The sequence below is a fragment of the Sus scrofa genome, chromosome 13, assembly GCF_000003025.6.
Source record: "Sus scrofa isolate TJ Tabasco breed Duroc chromosome 13, Sscrofa11.1, whole genome shotgun sequence".
Lineage (NCBI taxonomy): Eukaryota > Metazoa > Chordata > Mammalia > Artiodactyla > Suidae > Sus > Sus scrofa.
The window spans coordinates 121,425,240-121,451,564 of record NC_010455.5 but is presented as its reverse complement, the minus strand read 5'-3'; the positions used below and the strand labels follow the sequence as shown (position 1 = coordinate 121,451,564).

At 43.3% G+C, this 26,325-nt stretch overlaps 1 protein-coding gene and 1 long non-coding RNA gene across 2 annotated transcripts in view; one reads left to right on the top strand and one right to left on the bottom strand.

Moving 5' to 3' along the window:
* The window catches only part of KLHL6 (kelch like family member 6), a 60,643-nt gene extending 35,696 nt beyond the window's left edge, over nucleotides 1-24,947 (top strand). Inside the window, 6 exon segments of the mRNA XM_021069900.1 lie at nucleotides 3,369-3,594; nucleotides 3,597-3,817; nucleotides 11,928-12,165; nucleotides 17,422-17,624; nucleotides 19,119-19,332; nucleotides 20,606-24,947. Coding sequence (XP_020925559.1) covers nucleotides 3,369-3,594; nucleotides 3,597-3,817; nucleotides 11,928-12,165; nucleotides 17,422-17,624; nucleotides 19,119-19,332; nucleotides 20,606-20,907 — 1,404 coding nt within the window. The 3' untranslated portion in view covers nucleotides 20,908-24,947.
* The window catches only part of LOC100624963, a 50,228-nt gene continuing 46,667 nt past the window's right edge, over nucleotides 22,765-26,325 (bottom strand). Inside the window, exon 6 of the long non-coding RNA XR_002337768.1 lies at nucleotides 22,765-22,894. This is a non-coding gene — a long non-coding RNA (uncharacterized LOC100624963). The remainder of the gene's footprint in view (nucleotides 22,895-26,325) is intronic.

Sequence of the window (26,325 nt, the reverse complement as noted above, 5' to 3'; positions counted from 1 at the left end):
CTATTTGTGGGAAACTTCATTTATTTTAAATAGACAATTCCTCCACATGGCACACTATTGGAAGGAATACAAAATGGTAAACAGTGAAAGTAACTCTCCCTTTCCACCCTGACCCCAGCCACCAGTTCCCCCTCCCAGAGGCAACCAGTTACCAGGTTCTTAGGTTGCTCTCCAGACACAGTCTACATATTTAGAAAATCTATTTGATTTTCATATCATCTATCTCTCAGGCAAATGTTGCCAAGATGTACCTGCCGTTTTGCTCTGAGGGCTGCCATCTATGTGAGTTCCTTTCCAGCCCTCTTGGATGTCTCTGTGGGCAGAGCCATATACGGCTCTGGTTACAGCTTCTGTGGGCTCAGCAAGGCTTTGGTCTCGGTTGTATATTTTTACTCTTTGAACTGAAAATCTGCAAACAACCAAACAGGTGTTAGATTTCTCAGTCTCAACTGTTTCCACAGTTGCTCATGCGAGGAACAGATCTGCAGGCAGTTGGGGCCTGCAGACAGGGTGGTCTAAAGCAGAATTTAGACTTTTTCCAGCATTGACCCTCAGATCAATGTTTTCTAAACTTACAATTGAAAAGTCTGGTCTGACGTGGCAAGATCATATTTTGAAATTGGGATTGATCCCCCAATTAGGGACGTGTGCCCCCCTAGAATGCTCTGGAATGAAGCACAAAGTCTGAGTCAATATGGTCTCCTCCAAGAGCAGTCCTGCCCCCTTCCTTCAGGCCCCACAACCCTGCCATCCCCGCTCCTATCATTAGTTTTTCCCCTGCAGGCTGCACCCCTCCCTGGTAAGGTCTGCCCATCAGTACTCTTACCAGGCCCTGTCTTCAGACCAGCCCTCCCCCCCAGGCCCTGCACCCTCTGTCTCCCTCTTTCCATCCTTCTAGTTGAGAAAACCAAGAACATTGAGAACTTGACCCTATAAGGGACCCAGTGGACTAGGAGGGAAGGTAAGAGGTTGGACTTGTTCAAGGCTAAGCTCCAGAGAGCCACAGATAAGAATGAACTGGTTGGTGCATTTGAGAAACCTCATCTGTAAAATGAGTATTAAATAGTATAATGGTTACGACAGGGCTTTGTAAGCCGTAAAGTGCTATATATGCATATGGAATTCACATATGCATATATACACACATACATATATACATACACTCATACATGTATATTTTTTGGCCATGCCTGTGGCATGTGGAAGTTCCTGGGCCAGAGAGCAAACCCACACCATAGCAGTGACCTGAGCTGCTGCAGTGATGATGCCGAATCCTTAACTTGCTCTGCCACAAGGGAACTCCAAGGGACTCATTCTTATGAGGATGATGATAACTTAAAAATAAGACTTAGGAGTTCCCACTGTGGTGCAGCAGGTTAAGAATCCAGCATTTTCTCTGTAGTGGCGTGGGTTCGATCCCCAGCCGGGCGCAGTGGGTTAAAGATCCGGTGTTGCCGCAGATGTGGTGTAGGTTGTAGGTGTGGCTCAGATTCTATCCCGGGCCCAGAAACTTCTAAATGTGGTGGGTATGGCCAAAAAATAAATAATTAAAAAAATAAAAATAAGACTTGGAAGCCAATCAATTTTCCAAATTAATTTTTTATTAAAAAGTGTTACTTATTCACTTTAGAGGATTTAAAAGTATATAAATAAACAAAATTTAAAAATCCATAGCCTTATTACAGAGTGTGGTGTCATATTATTTATATGTATATTCCATCCATTCCTATGGAACCTGTTTCTGTGGGAGGATTATCATTGTCTTGACAACAAATTTTGCCAGTTAAGTGTGAGGGGAAATGCCATGTATCACCTCTGAGCAAAAAGTTTTAAGAGCCTTTGAGTGGTTCTGCCATCTTTTATCTTCTTCTATCACAAAACTGGCACATAAAATTTAAGGGCTCTTCCATTATCCTGGGTCTCAGAATGAATAGCCCTGTGAATGACATGTAATGTGAGTGAGAAATGACATTTATTGTTCAAAACCCCTGAGATTTGAGGGTTGTTTGTTACTGCAGCATAATTTGTCCTAAGATACCTGATATACAGATATAACAATTGTTAATTTTTGGTTTATATCCTTCAGTCTTTTTATGCCTATACTCTATGTATTTTTTCTTTATAAAAATAACATCATAAGGTATGTATGATTTTGTGACGTATTTTCTCATTTCACCTGAAAGTATTTCAGTATATAGCTCCAAAAGATGAGTCTTCTTTAAACATAACTATAATACCATTACCACAGTTAAAATGAATAATAATTGCTTCATATCACCAAATGTTCATTGTAAACATTTCTCTGAATTTTAAAATTATTTAAATCAGGGATCCAAATAATATTTATACTTGGTAGTAGGTTGAAGTATCTTTCTTTTTTTTTTTTTTTGTCTTTTTTTGCTATTTCTAGGGGTGCTCCCACAGAATATGGAGGTTCCCAGGCTAGGGGTCTAATCGGAGCTGTAGCCGCCAGGCTACACCAGAGCCACAGCAACACGGGATCCGAACCACATCTGCTACCTACACCATAGCTCACGGCAACATCGGATCCTTAACCCACTGAGCAAGGCCAGGGATCGAACCTGTAACCTCATGGTTCCTAGTCAGGTTCATTGACCACTGAGCCACGATGGGAACTCCTGAATATCTTTTAAATATCTTTTCATGCTTAGGCTTTCCCTCTCTGCTCTGCCCTCCCCCTTCTCTCTCTCTTCTTTTGAAGTATTTGTTGAAGAAATTGTTCTGTAAAGTTTCTTTCAATCTGGGTCTTGCTGATTATATTCCCATGGCATCATTTAACATGTTCCTCTTTCCTATTTCCTGTAAGTTGCTAATTAAATTTAGATGCTTGATCAAGACTCAGTGAATGAATTTTTTCAACTCAATACATTATGAACATTTTCCATGTCATTTAATTTTTTTTTTTTTTTTTTTTAGGGCTACACCTGTGGCATATGGAAGTTTCCAGGCTAGGGGTCAAATCAGAGCTGCAGCTGCCAGCCTATACCATAGCCACAGCACCTTGGGATTTGAGCCACATCTGCAACCTACACCACAGCTCACAGCAATGCTGGATCCTTAACCCACTGAGTGAGGCCAGGGATCAAACCAGCATCCTCATGGATACTAGTCGGATTCTTTTCTGTTGAGCCACAACAGGAACTCCCTCATTTAATTTTCTTCTACAACATGCTTTCTTAATGACCATACAGCTGTCAAACATAGGAATATATTTTCATTTATTTACCTAGTCCCCTACTGTGGGTCACTTGGGTTGTTTCTAGGTTTTTGCTACTGCACACAGCTGATAAACCTTCTCATGGACTAGTCATTTTCTGGGCTGATTTGCCATACTTTTGTTCTCTTAGTTCCTGCGTATGGTGGATGCCTGTGCCAGCTTCCTCACAGAAGCCTTGAACCCAGAAAACTGTGTTGGGATACTGAGGCTGGCAGACACACACTCCTTGGACAGTCTAAAGAAGCAGGTTCAGAGTTACATCATCCAGAACTTTGTGCAGATTCTGAACTCCGAGGAGTTCCTTGAACTTCCTGTGGATACTCTGTACCACATCCTGAAGAGTGATGACCTTTATGTGACGAGGAGTCTCAGGTGTTTGAGACTGTGATGAGCTGGGTCCGGCACAAACAGTCAGAACGACTCTGCTTGCTGCCCTATGTGCTGGAGAACGTGCGCTTGCCGCTTCTGGACCCGTGGTACTTTGTGGAGATGGTGGAAGCAGATCCTCTCATCAGGCAGTGCCCGGAGGTCTTCCCACTACTCCAGGAAGCTAGGATGTACCATCTTTCTGGCAATGAGGTAAGTTGATGATGAGAGATGCTGTATATTACCGGCGAAGTGAAGGAGTTAGTACACCTCACAGAGATGGAGGTGAGACGGGCTCACAAACCCTTAGGGCATTAAGAAATGATGCCATATGTGTATAGTTTGAGTCAGGCAGTTCCTGAAGCCCAGATTTCTGGTCTGTGAAATGGGGATATGCTACATGGTAGACAGCTGCTGAGAGACCTAGGTGAGATCTGGAAATCACCCAGCACCGTGCCTGGCACATCCTCCTTCTGGCCAGTTGTGTGAGGGTGGGAAGTTGTTGGGGGAGACACATACATGAAGGGAGTGTGCCCTGTCCAGTTGCATTTCACAGGGCTGCTGCTTTCCCAGTTCGCCCACTCTGGGGAAACCTAGAGTCTCTTGAATCTCCTCTGACATTTCTGAGGTTCAGACTCTCATTATTTCCTTCCTGAATTTCTCAGAACTCACCTTCCTGCTCCTAGTCTGGCCTTCCTCCAGTTAACTTACCAGCCTGATGATCTAAAACTCAAGCCCAATAATTTCATTCCTGGGCTTAGCCTCTTCAATGGTACCCAAGCACTTTAAGGATAAGCCCACACTTCTGCTTAAACTCTCAGAGACTGGCCCCCTGCTTGCTGCTCTAGTGTCATCTCCAACCTCTCTCTCTTGCTACAGTCCTAATGCATTACTTGCAATTCCCCAAAGTGGATGTGCCTTTTCTTCCTTTAGGCTAAATCAGGAGGTGCTCAAATGACTCTTTCTCTTTTCTTCATCTGATAACTTCTGCTTTAGCTTCAAAGCTCTGTTCAAGCATCACCTTCTCCAGAGGCTCCTCTCAATCTCATAGCCCCTGCTCTCTCATAGCACCAGCCGCTGCATGTTAACCATTGAATTCCTCATCTGTAAATATCTGTAGACAGGGAATTTGTTAAGTTAGGAAATATATCTTGCTGGACTTTTTTCATCCAGACCTTAGGAGAGTCCCTGATATGAAGTAAGTGATTGGTTAATGCTTGTTGAATGAATAAATAGGTACCAAGATGGTAAATAAACCTATCATTTAGGGATTCCCATCGTGGCACAGCAGAAAGGAATCCAACTAGGAACCATGAGTTTCAATCCCTGGCCTCACTCAGTGGGTTGAGGATCTGGCGTTGCCGTGAGCTGTGGTTTAGGTTGTAGACACGCCTTGGATCTGGCGTGGCTGTGGCTCTGGTGTAGGCCGGCAGCTGTAGCTCTGATTATACCCCTAGCCTGGGAACTTCCATATGCCATGGGTACAGCCCTCAAAAGACAAAGGAAAAAAAAAAAACCTATCATTTGTATCTACCTGGTTCTCCTTGATAATTCCTGAAGAAATGTTATATTCAGAACTTTATAAAGACAAGAATGGGCTTAGTAGAGAGGAACGAAACAACCAGGAAGTAATGATATAGAGTTTGTACACATGAACACCCACACATGTATGCCGCTATGCAATAGTTCTTAGGTTGGCTACCAAGCCTTCTTCACTAGTCCATTTGTAGAGGTCTTAGCCAAAATAGCTTACAAATCATCTTTAAGAATATCCTTGCAACCCCTTCTTTTCTGTGTATCCTTTTCTAGTTCTATGTTGTCCTCAGATTCATGATCATTTATGTACTCTGCAAACACATTCTTAAATATTTGGTAGAATTTATCCGTGATGCTATTAGAACCAGCAGGGTTTTTGTGTATGTGCGTGTGCGTGTGCGTGTGCGTGTGTGTGTGTGTGTGTGTGTGTGTGAGTGAGGTTTTAAACGTCAAACTACAAATTGTATTTCAGTAAGAGACATAGAGATATAGGAGGCTATTCAGGTTATCTATTTCTTCTAGAGTGAACTTTGGTAGTTTGTGTCTTTCAAAGAATTTTCCATTTTATAGAAGTTGCTGAATTTATGGGCATAAAGTTGTTCCCAGTATTCCCTTATTATCCTTTTTAATATCTGTAGAATCTGTGATGATGTTACATCTCTTGTTCCAGATATTGGTAATTTGTTTCCCCTCTTTTCTTTCCTCATCAGTTTGATTAGAGGTTTATCAATTTTATTGATTTTCTCAAAGAGCCAGTTTTTGGTTTCACTTGATTTTCTCTATTGTTTGTTTTTATATTTTTTATTTCACTTATTTCTTTTTTGTTTTTCTTTTTTTTTTTTGCTTTTTAGGGGCGCACTTGCGGCATATGGAGGGTCCCAGGCTAAGGGTCTAATTGGAGCTGTAGCTGCCGGCCTACACCACAGCTCACAGCAATGCCAGATCCTTAACCCACGGAGCAAGGCTAGGGATCGAATTCTCAACCTCATAGTTCCTAGTCGGATTCATTTCTGCTGTGCCATGACGAGAACTCCCTATTTCACTTATTTCTACTTGAATCTTGATTATTTCCTTTCTTTTGCCTACTTTGGATTTAATTTTCTCTTCTTTTTCTAGTTTCTTAGGGTAGAAATGAAGGTCATTGATTTGAGATCTTTTTCTTTTTTCTAATATTGTCACCAGTGCTATCAATTTCCCTCTAAGTTCTACTTTAACAACATTCTAATATTTTAATATGCTATGCTTTCATTCTTCACAATAAATTCTGAACACCAACTATATGCCAGGTATGGCACTGGGCACCACAAAGCAGTCTCTGCCTTACCAACTTATGGTCTTTCAGAGAAGACAGACACTAAGCAAATTCAGGGTGATGAGTACACTGTTGGAGGAAGACTGGCCAACCACATGGATCCTATGCTGGTTATATGGGTCACCAGCAGGTGGCTCAGCACTGGGAAAGCCCTCATATTCTTGAAGACAAGGTCAGTCTCTGCAACTGCTTTCAGTTCAGCATTTAAAGTACAGAGTCTTGGAGTTCCCATCATGGCTCAGTGGTTAATAAACCTGACTAGTATCCATGAGGATGTGGGTTTGATCCCTGGCCTTGCTCAGCGGGTTAGGGATCCGGTGTTGCCATAAGCTGTAGCTCAAAATGTGGCTTAGATCCCAAGTTGCTGTGGTTGTGGGGTAGGCCGGCGGCTGCAGCTCTGATTTAACCCCTGGCCTGGGAACCTCCATATGCTGTAGGTGTGGCACTAAAAAGACAAAAGACAAAAAAAAAAAAAAAAAAAAATTAAAGTACGGAGTCTTATTCGCCTATACCTCTAACATTTTGGCTGTTATTGTTTCTGCTTCCTATTTTCTAACTCCCTGAAATGCAGGTGATAAAGGCTTTCCACTTATATAAAATGACCCTACTATGTCTTGTGCAAAATTACTCCTCTGAAGCTTGTATTTGCAGTGGGGTGGAGAGTGGGATTATAAGCTTGGATTTAGGAAGAGAGATAATTTAATAACTGGAAAAGTCCCCAATGTCAGGAAATTGGGCTTGCAGTCAGGTGGGTCTGGGTTTTAATCTTGATTGCACAATTTACCTACAGTGTGACCTTGGGCAAGCTACTTAGCTGCTCTAAGGTTCAGTCTTTGTAACATGGGGATGGTAACACCCACCAGCTGATGGAATGGTTTTGAGAATTAAGTAAGATAATGAATGAGATATGCAAGCGCAATGTCTGGCACATGATAAGTGCCCCCACAAACAAAGACTGTTCCTGTTCTCACTCACTTCCTTTATGGTACTCTATTTCCCACAATTAAGCATTTTCTTTCTCTGAGGCTAAATATCTCTCTTTTCAGTGTGTCCTAGTTTTTTGTTGCCTTATTGCCCCAAATTCTGCTCAGGGCACTTTCACATCCTCATTTTATTCTATTTTTATTTTATTTTATTTTTATGGCCACGCCTGTGGTATGCAGAATTTCCCAGGTCAGGGATTGAACCCATGCCACAGCAGTGACCCAAGACACAGCATGGATGCCAGATTCTGAATCCACTGAGCCACCAGGGAACTCCTCTCATCCTCATTTTATAATCTAGGTAACTGAACCAACCAATCACTATGATTCCTGAGTTGGGTCTCATTGCTAGTTGATTCCCTGAAACTCCCTTTCTTATCACTGCTTGTATGATCTTGGCCTTATTCCTGATGCCATTGTTGTAATGAACAGATGTCTCCTCTTAATCTTCCTTTTCCAAACTTAACCCTACTTGTCCTATCATTATCTCTCCCTTTTAACTTTATCCCTCCTCTAAGCTTTATAGAGGTGGTGACAGAGGGAATTTTAGAACCCTAAAAGCAAATGTCAGTTTACCTTTGATTTAGGAGTAATAGCTGGTACCTTTAGTGGGAGAGGTCTTTTGGGGCAGAGCAAGTTGCCCCTTCATTTCAATGCCTCCAAAGTTTCCAGGAAGAACTTGATCTAAAGGCTGCTCTGATATGTGTGGCATTAGGAGGCTCATTTCTGAGGACAGAGGGACAGAAGCTCACCCCTGAGGACAGCTTAGTTGAGGCAGTTTCTTCTGTTTGGTCCTCTCATATAGGTTCTGTGGACAACGAGTAATCAGTAAGGTACAGCTGTTTGTTCTATTGTAAACAATATGAAAGTAAACTGGTTAAGCCTGATTATTGCATGCAGTTCATTGGCAAACACTTCCCTGTGACTGCAACAAATGCACATCACTGACTTCAGACTGGCATTTGTCATACCTTTGAGGTTAATATTTTGCAGAATGTAGCTGAACTTACAATTTGGTTATGGTGCCACCACTTGGCAGTTCTGTGGTGCCAAGTTACAAGGCAGATCTCAACACCCAGCCAATCCTGTCAACTAAATAACTGTTATTAGTTTTCAATTGCTGTGCAACAAATTGTGCCCACAAACATTTATTATCTCACAGGTGTCAGGAATCTAGGAGTGATTTAGCTGAGTGGTCTGGCTCAGGGTCCTTCTGTTGTAGTCATGCTGTTGGCTGGGGCTGGGAATCTACTTTCAAGTTGACTCACAGGATTATTGACCAGTGTCATTTCCTTGCCGTGTGTTGGCTAGAAGCCCCAGCTTCTTGCCCCTTGAGCTTCTCTATAGCAGCTGGCTTCCCCCAGAGCAAATGACTCAAGAAAGACTGAGGGAACAATCAAGATGGAAGCTGTTAGTGCCTTCATAACCTAATTTCAGAAGTTACAGTATATCTACTGGCACAGAGCCCAACCCAGAAACAATATGGAGGGAACAACATAGGCTGTAAATGTCAGGAGGTGGGCATTTCTTGGGGGTGTGGTAAAGGCTCCTTACCATTATGACCTAGGCTAGAGAAAACAATCTTGATTAAATCCTGGGTACTCTACTTGCCCATTCATTCATTCACCCACAAGTTCAGGCACTGTTTTTGTTGTTGTTATTGTTGTTGTTTTTTGCTGGGTTTTTTGTTTCATTTTTTGTTGTTGTTGTTTTGTTTGTTTGTCTTTTTAGGGCTGCACCCATGGCATAGGGAAGTTCCCAGGCTAGGGGTTGAATCAGAGCTATAGCTGCCGGCCCACGCCACAGCCACAGCAATGCTGGATCAGAGCCTCATCTGCAGCCTATACCACAGTTTACAGCAGTGCCAGATCCTTAATCCACTGAGTGGGGCCAGGGATTGAACCTGCGTCCTCATAGGTACTAGTCGGGTTCATTTCCACTGAGCCACTATGGAAAAACCCACCAGGCACTGTTCTTTGTTCTGAGGATCTACTGAAGAAAAGGGCTATCCCTGCCATTGGGGACTTCAGAGTAAATTACAGAAGATGAAAAGTGCTGGGATGGGGAAATTCAGGACTATGGATACATGTGTGGAAAGGCAAGGGTGGTTTCCTGAAGAAAAGAATAAAGTGAGGTTGAAAATAATGTCAAATGGAGTTCCCATTGTGGCTTAGGGTGTTAAGAATCCGACTAAGTATCCATGAGGATGCGGGTTTGATCCCTGGCCTCGCTCAGTGGGTTAAAAGATCCTGCATTGCCACAAGTTGAAGTGTAGGCCACAGATACAGCTTGGATGCCGCATAGCTGTGGCTATGCTGTAGGCTGGCAGCTGCAGCCCCAGTTCGACCCCTAGCCTGGGAACTTGCATGTGCCGTGGGTGCGGCCCTAAAAAGAAAAAGAAAATGTCAAGCGGCTTACAGGGTAAGTGATTGGGGAAGTGGAAAGGGAAATCAAGGACAGATACTATGGGGAGATTCAGACAGCAGGCAGGAACGCAGGGTTTTAGTTTGCAGGAGAAAAGTCTTCTACAGGCCAGGACTCTGGACCAGGATACCAGCCCTGGGTGTCAAGAATAAGGTCACAGCTAGTTGGGTCCCTGCTAGTCAGCAGACTATTGATGCAGGAGAGCAGGCAGAGTGGGGACTGAGACCTGGCTTTTGGAATTGGAGTAAGAGTTACAGGGAACCAGTTCTGGGAGGCTAGTGATGTTCTTTAATTATCACCCTATAATCCCTAAACGCTCCCTGAAAGAGGCCCAGCTTGGTATTGGAGGTGCACTTCGGCTATGGGGAAGAGAGGTTCAGAAGCAGGAACCAGGGCTGGTAGCTGGAGGTAGAAATTTCAGAGTGGCAGAGTTTTATTTGATGCCAACTCATTGCTCCATCTTCCCCTGCCAATTTGGTGCTTCATAGTACCTCCAAGTCCCCTCTTCCCCTTATCCCAGCTGGCTTTCCACTGTCAGTGCCCTCAGGCTCAATCCATTGCCCAGGATTTGTCCTGCCACATACATCCCTGCTCCTTTCTGTTGATCCGCAGAGGATAGCCCTGCCACAGATTTTTATGGCCATGGTGTGGCCTCAAGAATTGAGGATTCAATTGAGTTTCCTGTGTAGCACTGGAAACTATGTCTGGTCACTTATGATGGAGCATGATAATGTGAGAAAAAAGTATGTATACATGTATGTGTAACTGGATCACCATGCTGTACAGTAGAAAATTGAAGAACACTGTAAACCAGCTATAATGGAAAAAAATAAAAATCATAAAAAAAAGAATTGAGGATGCAAAATTGATTGTATATGACTCTCTGGCACAGAAAAACAAACTCTCTTATGGGACAATAGAGGTTGGGTGTTGGCTTGTCTGATTACATGTGACCATTGATTGATTTCGCCGATTGTGGGCTCATTCTTTACAACTGTAACCATCTGTGGGCAAGATCAAAAGTCCAAAGTCTGTTAGGTCAGGTTAACCTTGTAGGAAAATGTAGTTGCTTCGGCCATGTGGGAAATGGGTGCTGCCTCTCCCATCAGCACAGCCGCAGAACTTTCCCCATCAAGGCCAGGGGATGGATGGAACCAGGAAGGCAGCCCTTCCTTTTCCTTAATAACATTAATAGGACATTCCCTACACTCCTATTGCCATGACTAGCTACTGAGGGTCATGCCTGTGCCAGGCACCCTGCTTATCCCTCGACGCCACTACCCATGAAGGCTCAGATGAACTGGTGACATCAGAATGATTATAAGCATTTATACAGATTATGTTACTTCTCCAAGGTCACATGGCCATAGGTGGTGAAACCAAGATGGAACTCTGGTGTATTCGACTCCCAACTTCTGTTCTTTCAGCCCGGTACAAATATCCATGGTGTGAATTTCTTTGCTAGTTCAAGGCTCTGAAGGGTCATATGCTTGATGTTGGGACCCAGTTCCCCATCTCCCTGGCCACATTCTGCTCCCTTTTGGTTCTTTTCTCCTAAGTCTGTAGATGTTCTTATGTGCCCACTGCCAGAACTTCTCTTCCAGAAGAAGTCTGGTAGTAAGCAAAGTCTGGGGTATCATCAAGAAATTGAAACCATGGGAAAGTATAAATGAAATTTCAGGATTCAATGCATCTGACCAGGCAAGCGGGAAGAGGCAGGAAGTGCATTTGATGGATAAACAGACTGAACTCCTTAAAAAGTAGCAAAATCTGTAAGAGATAACCTTCATTGAGTACCTATCAGCCAAGTATACTAAATATATTATCTCAGTTAATCTTGAGCCAAGTACACTAAGTATATTAGTTAATTGTCACAACAAACCTATGAGGTTATTACTGTTAAAATCCCCATTATACAGAAGATAAAACTGAGGCTCAAGGAGGTAAAGTCACATGGTCATATGGTGTCAGAGTTGGGGATTGGGCTCTGCTCCTCTGGCTCCATAGCCTGAGCTCAGAACCACTGTGCTGTTCATTCTGCCTTTATGCACTCCCATTGGTTTTCCAGATCATTTCAGAGCGCACCAAGCCCAGGATGCATGAGTTCCAGTCTGAGGTGTTCATGATCATTGGTGGCTGCACGAAGGATGAACGGTTTGTGGCAGAGGTAACCTGCCTGGACCCCCTGAGACGCAGCCGCCTGGAAGTGGCCAAGCTCCCCATGACAGAGCATGAGCTGGACAGTGAGAATAAGAAGTGGGTGGAGTTTGCATGCGTGACATTAAAAAATGAGGTCTACATCTCAGGTAAGTGGAAGCCACCTGATGCCAAAGCCAGCCCCCCAAAGGACCACGTTCATGATCATGAGTGAGAGCAGGGAAATGTCCTAGAAGAATTACTGTGTTTGGCAGTGATCTAGCTCTGACTGGATCAGGATATGGAAACCAGGTGCTCAGTTGGTCTTATTTTGGAGGGTGAATTATTACTGAATGAACCCCCACCCTTGAGCAGTATTGTACTAGGAACTGAGGGAACAGGCAGACAGATCCAGTTCTTCATAGAAAAGGAAGAAGGAAAGTGACACTGGAGTTTATTTGGTGTCTGCTACAGGCATCTGACACCAAGCTAGGCCCTGGGAATACAGTAATGAATACCAATCTGACCCCTTCCCTCAAGTTATTAGGTCTTAATTTTTATTTATTTATTTATTGTCTTTTTTTGTCTTTCTAGGGCTGCACCTGTGGCATATGGAGGTTCCCAGGCTAGGGGTCAAATCGGAGCTGTAGCTGCTGGCCTACACCACAGCCACAGCAACATGGGATCTGAGCCACATCTGTAATCTACCCCACAGCTCACGGTAATGCCGGATCCTTAACCTACTAAGCAAGGCCAGGGATCAAACCATGTCCTCATGGATGCTAGTCGGGTTTGTTAACCACTAAGCCACGATGGGAACTCAGGTCTTACTTTTAGATGCTCCAGTAGCATCCAGTACTTTTTCATTTCTTACTTCTAAGTTGTTTTCTTAATTTTTATCATTGCTCTATGCCTTTTTCTCATTTATATCCTTAAATTCATGAGTCAATACTCTATTCCCAATACTTAGCTCTGTGTATGTACATAGTAAATGCTTGATAAATATTTATTAAATGACATAGTCTCCACCATCTTTATCGCATAGTAGATGAATTTATATTTTGGTGTTTGCCTCTCACATCAGCTCTGTAAGGTAGGTGATTAATCTCCAGGTTATAAGTGGAGAGAACTGAGGCTCCAAAAGGTATGGAATGACCTAAAGTCATACACTGGTAAGTGCCAGGCAGGATTCCAGTCTGGGTTCTCTGAGTCTCATGCTCTCCCATAGCATTGAAAGCCACCCAGCTCTTCTTGAGGATCCAAGAGAAAAGACAAACCTCCCTTCCCTTGGAGGCTGTCTCTAATCTGAACCTGTTTTGGGAAGAGATTCTTCCCAGAGCTGGTCTCCTTCAAAATTAAGGGCAGGTCAGTTCTTCTTTGAGTATATTAATATCATAGACCAGGTTTTAGCTTTCTTTCATCTTGTAGAAATATTTTTAATTGCTGTAGAAGATTTAGCAATACTGGGAGTGTAAGGTAAAATATGTAATTTCTCTGTTCCATTACAATCCTATACAAAAGTGGTTTTGTATTGTCTTATAGTAAATAATGCCAGCTGCTGTAACAAACCCTAAATCTCAATGAATTATCACAATAGTATGTGAGCATTGAGGGGGTGCTCCACTCAATCATTCAGGGACCTACGCTTCTTCCATCTTATGATGTGGTTATTTCCACATCTACATGGCCTTCAAATTTGGTTCCTTGCAGGAAGAGGGGAACCAAACAAGTTGAGAAGGCACACCTGCTCACAACAGCCTCAGTGTGGACATGAGACATCCATTCTGCCCACATTCTATTGGCGAGAACCAGCCACATGCGCCCCCCGTACCTCCACTTCCCCCTGCAATTTTTGTACCTATTGCTAAACTGTCCCTTGCAGCCAGGCTGGGAAATGTAGTTTAGCCATGTGCCCAGGAGGAAAAGACAGGTTTGGTAATCATGGTCAGTCCTTGCCACATAAACTACACTCTTTCTTTTATTCTGCAACTTGCCTTTTCCCTGTCTTCAATTTGTTGTTGTCTTTTTAAAAAATGATACAGGAAATACATGAAAGCATAATTGTTATACACAATTAAATCCACAGAAACTTGTACTCAATTGACAATCTTTTCTGGACATCATTACCTGTTAGTATAATGGATCTATTATATGTGCTAAGTGATATAATACATGAAAAGCACAGCATAATGATGAGAGTTCATATTGGTCATTATCATTATTGTGAGGATTGTTTTGTTGATCTTGTCACCAGCTGCAGGGCTGGCTATTGGGTGAATGAACTATAATTTTTTTCAACTATTATGTTCCCACTGGAAAAAATACTGCAATAGGCATTTTCATACACACTCATATATATATGAACTGCTACTATGGAGAGATTCCTGAAAGTGGTCATAAGATGCATAAATTTAGAATTTTTGTAGCTATTGCTAAATTGTCCTCCAGAAAGTTTATATTTCCAGTTCAACCAGTGATGAATGATAGTGCTCATATTCTACATCCTTACTTATTATCAATTACATTTTTTTTGTCTTTTTGCCTTTTTCTAGGGCCGCTCCCACGGCAAATAGAGGTTCCCAGGCTAGGGGTCTAATCGGAGCTGTAGCCGCCGGCCTACACCTGAGACACAGCAATGGGATCCGAGCCGCATCTGCAACCTACACCACAGCTCACGGCAACGCCAGATCCTTAACCCACTGAGCAAGGCCATAGATCGAACCCGCAACCTCATGGTTCCTAGTCGGATTCGTTAACCACTGAGCCATGATGGGAACTCAATTACATTTTTAACAGAGTAGAATGTTTAAATTTATATTCTTGGATCATTAATGATGTTGGGTATATGTCATATATTTATTAGCTAATGTATCTTTTTTTTTTTTTAATTATCTGTTACTACCCTTTGTTGGAGTTCCCATTGTGGGTCAGCAGTAATGAACCCAACTAGTATCCATTTGGATGTGGGTTCAGTCCCTGGCCCCTCTCAGTCAGTTAAGGATCCAGCGTTGCTGTGAGCTGTGGAGAAGCTTGCAGATGCGGCTCTGATCCCTCATTGCTGTGGCTGTGGCATAAGCTGGCAGCTGCAGCTCCAATTCTGCCCCTAGCCTGGGAAACTTCATATGCTGTGGGTACAGCCCTAAAACAAACAAACAAACAAACAAACTACCCTTTGTTTTTCTATTGTTTGTCTTTTTCTTATTAATTTTTGGAGTTCTTATTATATATCCTTTGCTATTTGTATTGAAAATACCTTCTTCCAGACAGTGGTTATCTTTTAACTTTGTATTTTCTATAGTTACTCCCCTTTCTATATGAGTCTAGGTTTCATGTCATGCTTAGAAAGCCCCTCCTCACCTCGAGATCATTAACACCTTCTTGTATATACTCTCCAGTTACTTTTATAGCATTTACATTTGAATTTTAAATGTAATGGGAAATAGGGATCTAAATTAATTTTTCTCCAAATGAATAGTGAGTTGTTCTAATACCATTTATTTAATGATCTCTAGATCTTTTTAGTCTTTCTGTACTCTTGTTTTTAATTGATCAGTTTGTCTCATCTTACACTAGTACCACATTATTTTTATTATCATAGCTTTTTAGTATATGTTGATATTTGCTAGGGAAAGCCCTCTACCCATTCTTCTTTTTTTCAAAAGTTTCTTGGATATGTTTCCAAATCTACTCTTCCTAATGAAATTTAGAATGGTCACTTTATGTCTTAAAATCCATGAGAAGCTCTGAAGGCACCTGATACATAGATTAACTTAGGGAAGGTTGGCATCTTTGCAGTAACGTCTTCTCATGTGTGCACACGATATGCTTGCCCAGTTAATCAGGTCTTCTTTTACATCCAGAGGTAAAAACTGTAGGTTTTTTTCCTTTTTAATAAAGTTCGCATATATTTCTTTGAAAGTGTGTAGTTATTTTATAATTTTGGACACTACCTAAATGGGATCAATGTCACTGTGCTTTGAATAGAGACCTCTAAAAGGTACACACACACCCTCCCCAGAATGGTTAAACTATATGAGCAAACAAATCACAGAAGAGGAAGAAGCTCAGTCTCCCTAGTAACTGGGGAGAACCAAACTATAACATCATTTTTGTTCGTCAGGCTAAAAAACAAAACAAACCAACCCCAAAACCCCTCCTAATATCTGCTGTGGGTGGGGGCAGATCATCCAGGACAGCTTTGGAAGGCCCTTTGGCAGCACCTGTAAAAACTCAAAGTGCACATAGCCTTGACCTAGGAATCCCATTTCTGGGCTCCACCTTTGCCAAACACTTACCTGTGACACAGAGCATCATCAGAGATAGTCATTTCCATAATAGTCCACACTCATGAGTCTGAAAAGTACATCTTTTGTTTTAAGAAGTTGGTAGTACCCTATGCTGATGGGGCAATGGAAATACGAGGTTGTTAAAATATTTTATGAAAGTCACACAAAAAAAGTTCTCCTTTGTCTTGGTCTCGCTTCCTAACTGAATTATGTATTTTCTGTTTATTGTGTCATTTTGAAAAAAAATATTTACCAGCTTACTCTCAAATGATCTATTGTATAGTGTTCTCATTGTGGCTCAGCAGTAATGAACCCAACTAGTATCCGTGAGGACATGGGTTCGGTCCCTGGCCTTGCTCAGTGGGTTAAGGATCCAGCGTTGCTGTGAACTGTGGTGCAGGTCGCAGACACGGCTTGGATACTGTGTTGCTGTGGTTGCGGCGTAGGCCAGCAGCTGTAGCTCCGATTCGACTACTAGCCTGGGAACTTCCTTAAGCTGCACATGTGGGGAAAAAAAAGTTCAAATGGTCTATTGTGAACATCTCATTCTATTCCAATAGAAATTATTTCAAAATAGGGTAAGTCCAACTTCTCTTTTTATATAGATCAGATATATGAGGCCAGAGAATTTTGTAAGATTTCGTGGAGATTTTTCCAGGTTTGTATTTGTTTGAATAGGCAAATGTAGAACTTAAACTGCTTTCTAATTTGGCCACTGGTCAAGGCCCTACTTTCCCTACCTTGGTGGGGAATTGTCCACTTTACCTGTCCTACCTGACTTCCCTCCCTTGGCTGCACAAACACTGAGTCCAGGTTCCTGCTGGTCTCCACTCAGCTAAGTAGATTTGGGTGCCACTTCCCTGAAGCCTTTTCTGGATGCAGCCCACTTAGGCCCCTCTGCTCTGAACTCTCACAGCACAGCCAGGTTTATGATTCACCCTAGCCTTACATCATCTCTCCCTGTGTCCTTGTGTTGACTCCATCTCCTCAACCACACCTCATACACCTTCATGATTTCTGTTGGGGGCTGGGGTCAGGAGTTGGTGCCGGCTTGGGAATTTAACACTTAGGGGAAATTATGGGAGAAGCTATATCTCCGACGTATCTGGTGGTCTCTTAAATGCTCTGTGTGTCTTCTAGGTGGCAAAGAAACACAGCACGATGTTTGGAAATATAATTCTTCAATCAACAAATGGATTCAAATTGAGTATTTGAACATAGGCCGCTGGAGGCATAAGATGGTGGTGTTGGGGGGCAAGGTCTACGTGATCGGAGGTTTCGACGGCTTGCAGAGGATCAACAACGTGGAGACCTATGACCCCTTCCACAACTGCTGGTCAGAGGTATAGATTATTTCAATGAGTAGCTCTGTATTATTGCTTCAAAGTTTTAAAGAAAGGTATCTGTCAGTGTAGGTATATGGCTACTCTCTGGTCTCTCTGTTCCCACTGAGAACATTTTTGGTGTCACTGAGCTTCCCTCCTCATAGGAGCCATCATTTTAGCATTGCTGATCAGGTCAGAGAAATGACTTCCCTTCAGGTGGGGAAGTTCTGTGTGGCTACCTGTCCTATCCTGGCCAGAACCCCAGGTGTAGAGGGGAGGCTTGATCCTGTCTTGGTCTGTATGTCTTGCCCGAGAAACTCTGTCTCCTCAGATACCATCTGTCCTTGTCTTCTCCACACTGGGCACACAGGGATCTCTTGACTAAACTGTTTATTGAACCAAACAGAGTCATTTGACAGTATTTAGAAGTCGGCCCTTATTTATTTGCCTATTAATGATGAACCATTTACATGTCTGCATGAAATACTTCAGCAGTACAACCTCATGTGTAGATTATACACAGGAAAAGGCAAACCACTGCTAATCAATGGATATAAAGTTTCAGTTATGCAAAATGAACCAGCTCTGGAGATAAAACAGCATTGTGCCTATAGATAACAATACTGCATTTTACACTTAAAAATTTGTTGAGGGTAGATCTCATGTTACACACACACACACACACACACGCACACACACACTCAGGTAAGGTGACCTCACTTTCTATATTCTCAGATTAGTCCCAATTTCAAATTTTTCTTTCTTCTTATCAGATTATATGTCAAACCATGGTCCAGCTTTGGGAAGTGTTAAGCATCATCAAACGCACAAGCAAAGGTAGCCACATCATTATGGCATCCAGCCAAGATCTGTTAACTTGAAAAGAACTTTATAGGGAGCCCTTAATATTTATGGGGTGTACCCAAGATCTCAGTTTATCAAGTCCCATCACAAAGTTGCTCCATGACCCAAGAGAGTCATGTCAATCACTCTTGAAAGTCCCCTTTAGTGCCCTAGGGTTCACAGGGTGAAAGTACAAGTCTGGCTTAATCCCCAAATCTGTATATTGCCCCAGAATGGGAGTGTCTGCTTACCCATAGCCACCAGAAACCCTTATAAGCACCCAGGATAATACCTAGCACATAGTAGGCACTCAGTAAGTATTTTTTTTTTGAATGAAGGAACATATGAATATGGCTGAGAATGCATTCTCCTCCAATATTGTCTGGTTTCATCTGTATAAACACTTGTTCCTGTCTCTACTTCTCTTTCCCTGAGAGCTGGACTCTGGGAGAAATAGGCTGAAAGCCTCCGGAGCGTGGAGGGAGGGTGGGAAATGTGTGCTATGATCCTCTCTCTGTCTCAAGGGGAGTCAAGCCCACAGGCCTTGTGACTTCAGGCAAAGGATGCCCAGGCTTGTGTCCCCTGGCTCCTAGCCTGTGTCCTCTGAGCCACTGCAGCAATCTGGGCACTGTGACTGACAGCTTCTCCTGGTGCCCTGTGCCTCTGCAGGCCGCGCCTCTCCTTGTCCACGTCAGTTCCTTCGCAGCCACCAGCCATAAGAAGAAGCTCTATGTGATTGGGGGAGGGCCCAATGGGAAACTGGCCACAGACAAGACTCAGTGTTATGACCCTTCAACTAATAAGTGGAATTTAAAGTCGGCCATGCCAGTAGAGGCTAAATGCATCAATGCAGTGAGTTTCCGGGACCGTATCTATGTGGTTGGTAAGTGAGCAAATGGCTTCTTATTTAACCAAGGTCCGCCACCCATGCAGCTATGCCTGGAGATCACACAAGGCCCTCCTGAGAAGGCTCCAATTCCTAGGTGATGTGGGTGGGGCTGAGAAAGAAGAGAAGATGAGGACTGGTGGAATTTACCTTGCAGTCCTGGAGACAGGAACAGCCCACATTTAGGAGACACACAAAGCAGATGGATGATGGGGCCCAGGGGAGAAGCCAGAAGTTGATATGGGAACAAAGAGTGTTGTAAGTCTTAGCAATGCCCAGAAATTGAAATGGGCACAGTATAAGTGTCCAATAAATGGTAGCTATGATTATGTCTTATTTTGTGTTCATGGGAATTTTATTCTCCACACTTGCTTTGGAGCCTCCGAAAGGTTGCATTTAGTTGGAAGGAAAGCCTGAATAGCCAGGCCGCAGTTGGCATGTTATTGTTCAGGATGATGGATCTCAACCCTGACTAGTCATTGGAATGATCTGTGGAGCTTTTTACAAAAATATGGGTAGCTGGGGTGTGTCCAGACCAATAATATCAGAGAAAAAGAAGGATGCTTTTAATGTGCAGCCAGGATTAAGAATATACAATATTCAGCAAATAAGAACTAATCGGAGAAGACTTCCTGGATGTAAAGTATGGGAACAGATTAAAGCAAAGCTCCTTCTCTCCCTTGCTTCAGGTTTCCTTTGTCTTTATGGTCCGTGTAATGACTGTGCTTCAGAGGTCTAATCTCAAGATGGGTCACTTGGACTGGTGTCCCAGGTCATGCCTAGTTTACAAAGAGGTGCTACCACCTCTAGTCACTGCCATGTATATCAATACAATGCAAGACTTCTATGTACCAGGCCTTCTGCCAGGGGCTTTTTGTGCATGGGTCTTATGATTTCTTATAACCTCCATGGTCTCGGTGCTCATGGTTACAGATCAAAAAGTGGCAGAGCTGGGATTATGAACTGGGCTTACCTGATACACCAGGTGGTATTTCTTCCAGGGAGCAGTCTTAGGGTATATTTTTGGCAGCCATGTGAAGCCAGGTGTCCTTTAGAACCTGGCTGTAGAGTTTAAAGGGCTGTGAAGTGTTTCCAGCATGAGACTTCCTCCCCCTAGTTATCCGTTTAGGCTTTCTGGAGAGCCATGAATCTATTTGTCCTATTGGCGAGATGGCAGACTTGACCTAACCAGAAGTAGAGTTTCAGTGGTTAATGGGGAAGAAAACCAGAAAAATCGTGAGATGCTCACAGTGTTTCCTTCCCTCTTCAGGAGGGGCCATGAGAGCCCTGTACGCCTACAGCCCTCTGGAGGACAGCTGGTGCCTGGTGACCCAGCTCAGCCACGAGAGGGCCAGCTGCGGCATCGCACCCTGCAACAACCGGCTCTATATCACTGGGGGGCGGGACGAGAAGAACGAGGTCATCGCCACAGTGCTGTGCTGGGACCCTGAGGCCCAGAAACTGACAGAAGAGTGCGTCCTGCCTCGGGGGGTGTCGCACCACGGCAGTGTCACCATCAGAAAGTCATATACCCACATCCGAAGGATTGTGCCTGGAGCTGTTTCGGTTTAACCACAGGAGTGTGGAGGCGGAGCCATGTGGGGAGCCCTCCTCACTCTCCCCGGTGTTCGACCCACTTCAGCAGCAAACGGGGCTTGAGTTACAGGCCATACATCAGGGGGCTCACTGTGGTTCCCCATGGGGACTCCTTGGAAGTCACAGCCTTGGGACACTTGAGACCAGCCAGGAATGTTTGTGAGACCTACCTCAGGAGGGAAGAAGAGTAATATTGAACATTCAAATCCCACTTGTCCTATACCAGGTTCTGTGCCAGGCACTTTTGTATACCAATGCCTTTAACCAGCAGAGTGACCTGGTGACTGAATGTTAGCACTCCTGTTTTACAGGTGAGGAAACCGAGTTTTAAGAGAGACTAAGTGCTTTGCCCAGGTCACTCAGATTGCAGGTGGCTAAGCCAAGAGCCCAAACCCACATCTTTCAGTTTCAAAAGTCAGTGCGGGTTTTGTCGTGCTGTCTATCTCAGAGCAAGAAATCGAAACCCAGATCATTTTTTGTTCTGATAAGTTTGCTAAAGGATTTACTCAGAAAAGCAGGGAAGTAAAGGTGTTTCTTTTTTCTTTTCTTTTTTGCCTTACATTTAAATGATATGGAAACTTTGGTGTGGGAACCTCGGGTTTCTTGTCAGGAGGGTCTCACATGTTCTTCCATCGGACAGTTCCGGGGAGATGGGTCCGAGAAGATCTGTTTGCTATGAAAGATGTGAAAGACTTCTGTCCTCCCCATTAAAAGCTTCTATTTTTTATGATCCCAGGAGGCCCACTGTAGACTGGGACTGTCATTGCCAGGCAGAATGGTACCTTCAGCACGGTCCAGTCCCTGGCTTCTTAATGTCCAACAGTTGTTTTACAATGTAGAAAAGGTTTTTCCAGAGCCTCAGAATAAGTGTTTTTTTTTTTTTTTTTTTTCTAATGTAAGTATCCTTACACTGCTGGCCACTGAGAAATGACCCTGACAGTATACTTTCCACTTTTTAATCAGTGATTTGGGTCTGTGTTCCTATGACCACACCCTCTTGGAAGCTCTGTTTTCAGGATCCTTTTAATCCCTTCTATTTGATTTTTGAATCGACTTGGCACAATGTTGACTCGAAGAACAGAATCTGTCCTTCACTCCAAGAGACAGAGCTTTCAAATGAGCTCACTGGAAATTCATTCTAATCCCCAAATTAGAGAAACAGATTAAGAGATCCTGTTTCATATGCTGTACTTAAAAAGCAACAACAATGGTAACAACATAGTAACTGCATTACCTAATGTCCTTTATTTTTATCATGTGATTTCAAATCTCTCTATATAGCATTTTATTTCATGTCAGATGTGCCATATTGTGCTTGTGTTTCCTAGCAGTTAGAGAAGGTAGAGATACTAGAGTTGATAATGAATTTAACTTTCATAAAAAAGCTATGGTTAGAAGGAGCTACAGTTCAAAGCATATGAAAAAGACTTGGAACATTACAACTGAGATTTCTATTTATGCTTAGGTTGTTGAGGATAAATATAAATGCGTGTTGCTGTGTGAAAAACTCTGTGCCTTAGAGTCAGGTGTGAGAGTTCAGCTCCCTGCTATGGAAAGTTAGATGGGAAAATATTTGTAGAAATGTTACAGCACATACCTCAATTATTCATGAACACTGATGACCTTAACTGAACTCTCAACTGAAACAATTTAATCTACTTCAATTCAGCAAACATTCCAGGAGATTTTTATGTTGGGCAAGCCGTAAGAACACCGAAGAACAAGACAAATCCCCACCCTAGAAACACTCAGTAAACAGGTAAACAGGCCACTGGTGAATATTACAATTTTTCTTTTCACCAAGTTAGAGAAAAACAAGACATACGTGAAGTTATGAGGTTGCATCGTTGCATCCAGATCTTTGTTGCCTTTCCAGGTGGTCTCCTTGGGAAGCTATGCTCTTAGGTCAAAGATGTGGCCATTGTTTGCATGCTTGTCTTTCTTTTCAATCACCATTCATGTGCTACAGGAGAAATCAGTCATAGTTCAAAGACAATTTCAGGAAAGACCACTCAAAGAGGAAATCCAATGACAGCATCACTGGCATACACAGAGAGTTTCCCCTCAGAAAGTGAGTGCTCCTTGTCCTAGTCCTCCTTTGATAGGAGCAGCTGGCAAATTTTCAGCCCATCAGCAGCTCAACCCTGTGCTAGGAAAGTAAGGATTTAGGATCTCTGCATTATAAACCTGGTCCTCAATGCAGAGGTTCTCAGTAATGGCATAGGTTGGCAAACAGATACATCTACGAAGATCCCGAGCTCTGCATTTGAAGCTTCCAGTCTATAACTTTTAGGGACAGAAAAAAAGCTCAAATCATTTTTAGGAAGCTGTATATCATCAGTATTTAAGTTTCTAGGCACTAGCCAGAGATGGAAGCTCTATAAAATCAAATTTTTATTCTCAGATGAACAATTAATTGAAATCTAGTTTGCAGGAAGTTAATGGTTATAAGCTATTCCACCAGCATGGGGATGAGGCAGGTTGGTGCCAGATGAGCCAGAGACAAAGGGCCCTAGGAGTCGGGCAGGGTGTGTGGGACGTCCTGGCACAGCAGATGGGATCTCAGGGCAGGTCCCAAGAATAAATAGTGCACCCCTGGCTGAGAGGAAGAAGTTGAGGGAGGAGGAGGAGGAAGTCAGGTTTAGGGTCATGGGTCAAGAAGATGATGTCAGGGGCTCTGGAGCTTGTGAGCATGACTCCATTCCCAAGGAGGGTGAGGGGAGAATAAAGAACAGGGGTTCCAGGTAAGTGCCTTCCAGGAGGGAACCCACTTCTTAGAAGTGAGGCAAGGTTAGAGCAGGACTAGCAGTCAGACTCATGTGTTGTGGGGCCTCCAAACTGCTTGGCTGGGTCTCCTATCTTGCTGGACCAAGAAAGAGTGAGGCCCAGAGGCTGTGATGAGGTAGACTCTGTAGGGGAGGTTGAGAGACCCCAGGCTGTTACGAAATGGGTGAGGGGCTAAGCTCGCACAAACATCAACAGATAAATATTCTCTTAATAGCTTTCATCACATTCCGCATACACTGGCTTAAGGAGACACATACACACACACCCCCAGCCCTTGAACTCAAAGCAAACTGTGCTCTCAGGGAAATGCAAGTATCATTTGCTTATAGCTGTGAAAGTGTAGCTTTGCTATTTGTAAAAGTCCTTGAGGTACTGTTATTTACTTATCCTATTTGATTTTGAAAAAGAAAGGCCTCAGTAAAGTGTTCAAAGTGAATAAACACCACCAGAATTTCTTATATAAAGTCCTAATGTGGGGTTGCAAAATTTTTTTTCCCCATAGAATCTGATCTGGGTGTTGTATTACATCTCCTAATTTGAAGAATTAACCTTCATGGAAATATCTCAAACATGGCTACTGCAAAACCAATTTTGACAGGTCAGATTTTGATATTTATAGGTGCAAATAACCAAAAATTAATTAACCAAATCTTTTAAGCATTGCGTTACATAAGGTTCTATTTTCTTTTAACGTGATCAAACTAAAGATACTGTTTATAGGTAAAAATACAAATAAAGTTTTTATTTATTCAATAAACTGTGTGTGGAATGGATAAGAATATGTTGTATACAATCACTAGGTGAACTTTTCGGCTTGTTTTGGTTAATATGAGTAAGCAGTATCTGAATAGAAGGTGTTTTGTTTTGTTTCATTTGCTTTTTAGGGCCGCTCTCTCGGCATATGGAGGTTCCCAGGCTAGGGGTCTAATCGGAGCTGTAGCCGCCGGCCTACACCAGAGCGAGAGCAACACAGGATCCAAGCTGCATCTGCAACCTACACCACAGCTCACGGCAATGCCGGATCCTTAACCCACTGAGCGAGGCCAGGGATCGAACCCGCAACCTCCTGGTTCCTAGTCGGATTCATTTCCACTGCACCACGATGGGGAACTCCTGAAGAGAAGTTAATTTAGGAGGCAGAAGTGTGAAATATATCAGTTGATTCAAAAGGGTTTAGATAAACTCATAGGCTAAAATTAGTCAGATTTGGCTTACAGAATGGTAAAAACTAGACAGCTTTCCCCTCTCTAAAGCCTTATTGCCTCTCTGCGCCAGCATTTACCAATCCATTTGCAAACTGTGTGACTCTCATCCTACCTGGCCTGATGCTTTCCTGCGGGGTGAGCCCTCTAGGTTGCTGGTTTCTGGTCTGACCTCTCAGCCCTGCCTCTACCAATGTTACCATGTTGTTTCTGAAGCGCTGACCTGTGCTTCTCCAATAGGGCTCATGGTACTGGACACATGAGCCAAAGAGCTGTGGCTGTTGAGCATTGGAAAGTTTGTCATTATTTAGTTTGTTCTGGATTTCAATGCAAAGGCCCTATGCAATTGAAAAGGAAAACTGAAGGCTTTAAAGGAATGTAGGGTCACATAAATTGCTTTAAACCATTCCCTCTGGGCCCCCCAGAGATATAAGTTATCACTTCTCAGTTTTAGGGATTCTGGTTGGGAAACCTTGGGAATTACAGCCCTATCTCATCGGTGGGATGTGTTCTAGAATTAATCCTGGACCATAGGTCTGACAGCCAATGCACCTGCTGAGAGTCAAAAATGGGGTTTTGACTTTAACTTGGATGCTGAGACCTCCTATTTCCCTGCTGGATCTAAGTGGTAGTCTGATGCCTGGACAGATTGGCTGAGGCTTGGCATTTCCTCAGCTTTCCTTGGCTCCTCTTCCTGCCCCTGGGACTCTCTGCTGGTGCACAGCATTCCCTGGACCAGCCTCCTTTCCAGTGGAGATGCAGCCTTTATATAGGATATCAGTCCCCAGCCCCTCCTCCGTGGGCTCTGGCCTCATTTTCTGTTCCTGTATGCTGCCACAACTCAAGACCCTTGGTGATGGGGACAAATTTGGGTCAGGTCGCACCCATCCTCAAGCTGCCTTGTATCAGCCTGCCTGATTGCCATTCACTCTGATTTTCACTCCCACATACATTTTCTAACACTTGAGAATTTTCCTTTTCTTCTTGCCTGCTCAGATGTCTCCTTTGTTACTGATTCCTTCATGACACCCATAACCTTGACAGCCATGCCTGCCCCATCCCTGATCATTTGTCTGGGCTCCTTACCTGCTGCCTCTCCTGGGGTCTCCAAACATGGAAACCTCACACCCTCCTTGTCTTGACTTCTAGCTACCCCAGCACCATAGCATCTCTAGGGTCTCCTGATCTCTCAGATTTAGCTATCCCTGAGGAACAGTGTTTTTCCTTAGGAGGGGTGTGTGTGTGTGTGTGTGTGTGTGTGTGTGTATGGTCAAAGATAGATAAAGCTGGGCATTAAAGCAGTGAAAACAGATTTTATTCAGTAACCACTGACAGTAGGGGAAAGGGCTGAGCCCCATTAGGATCTTTGCAGAAGTGACTGAGTGCTTTAAAGGGAGGGTGAGGG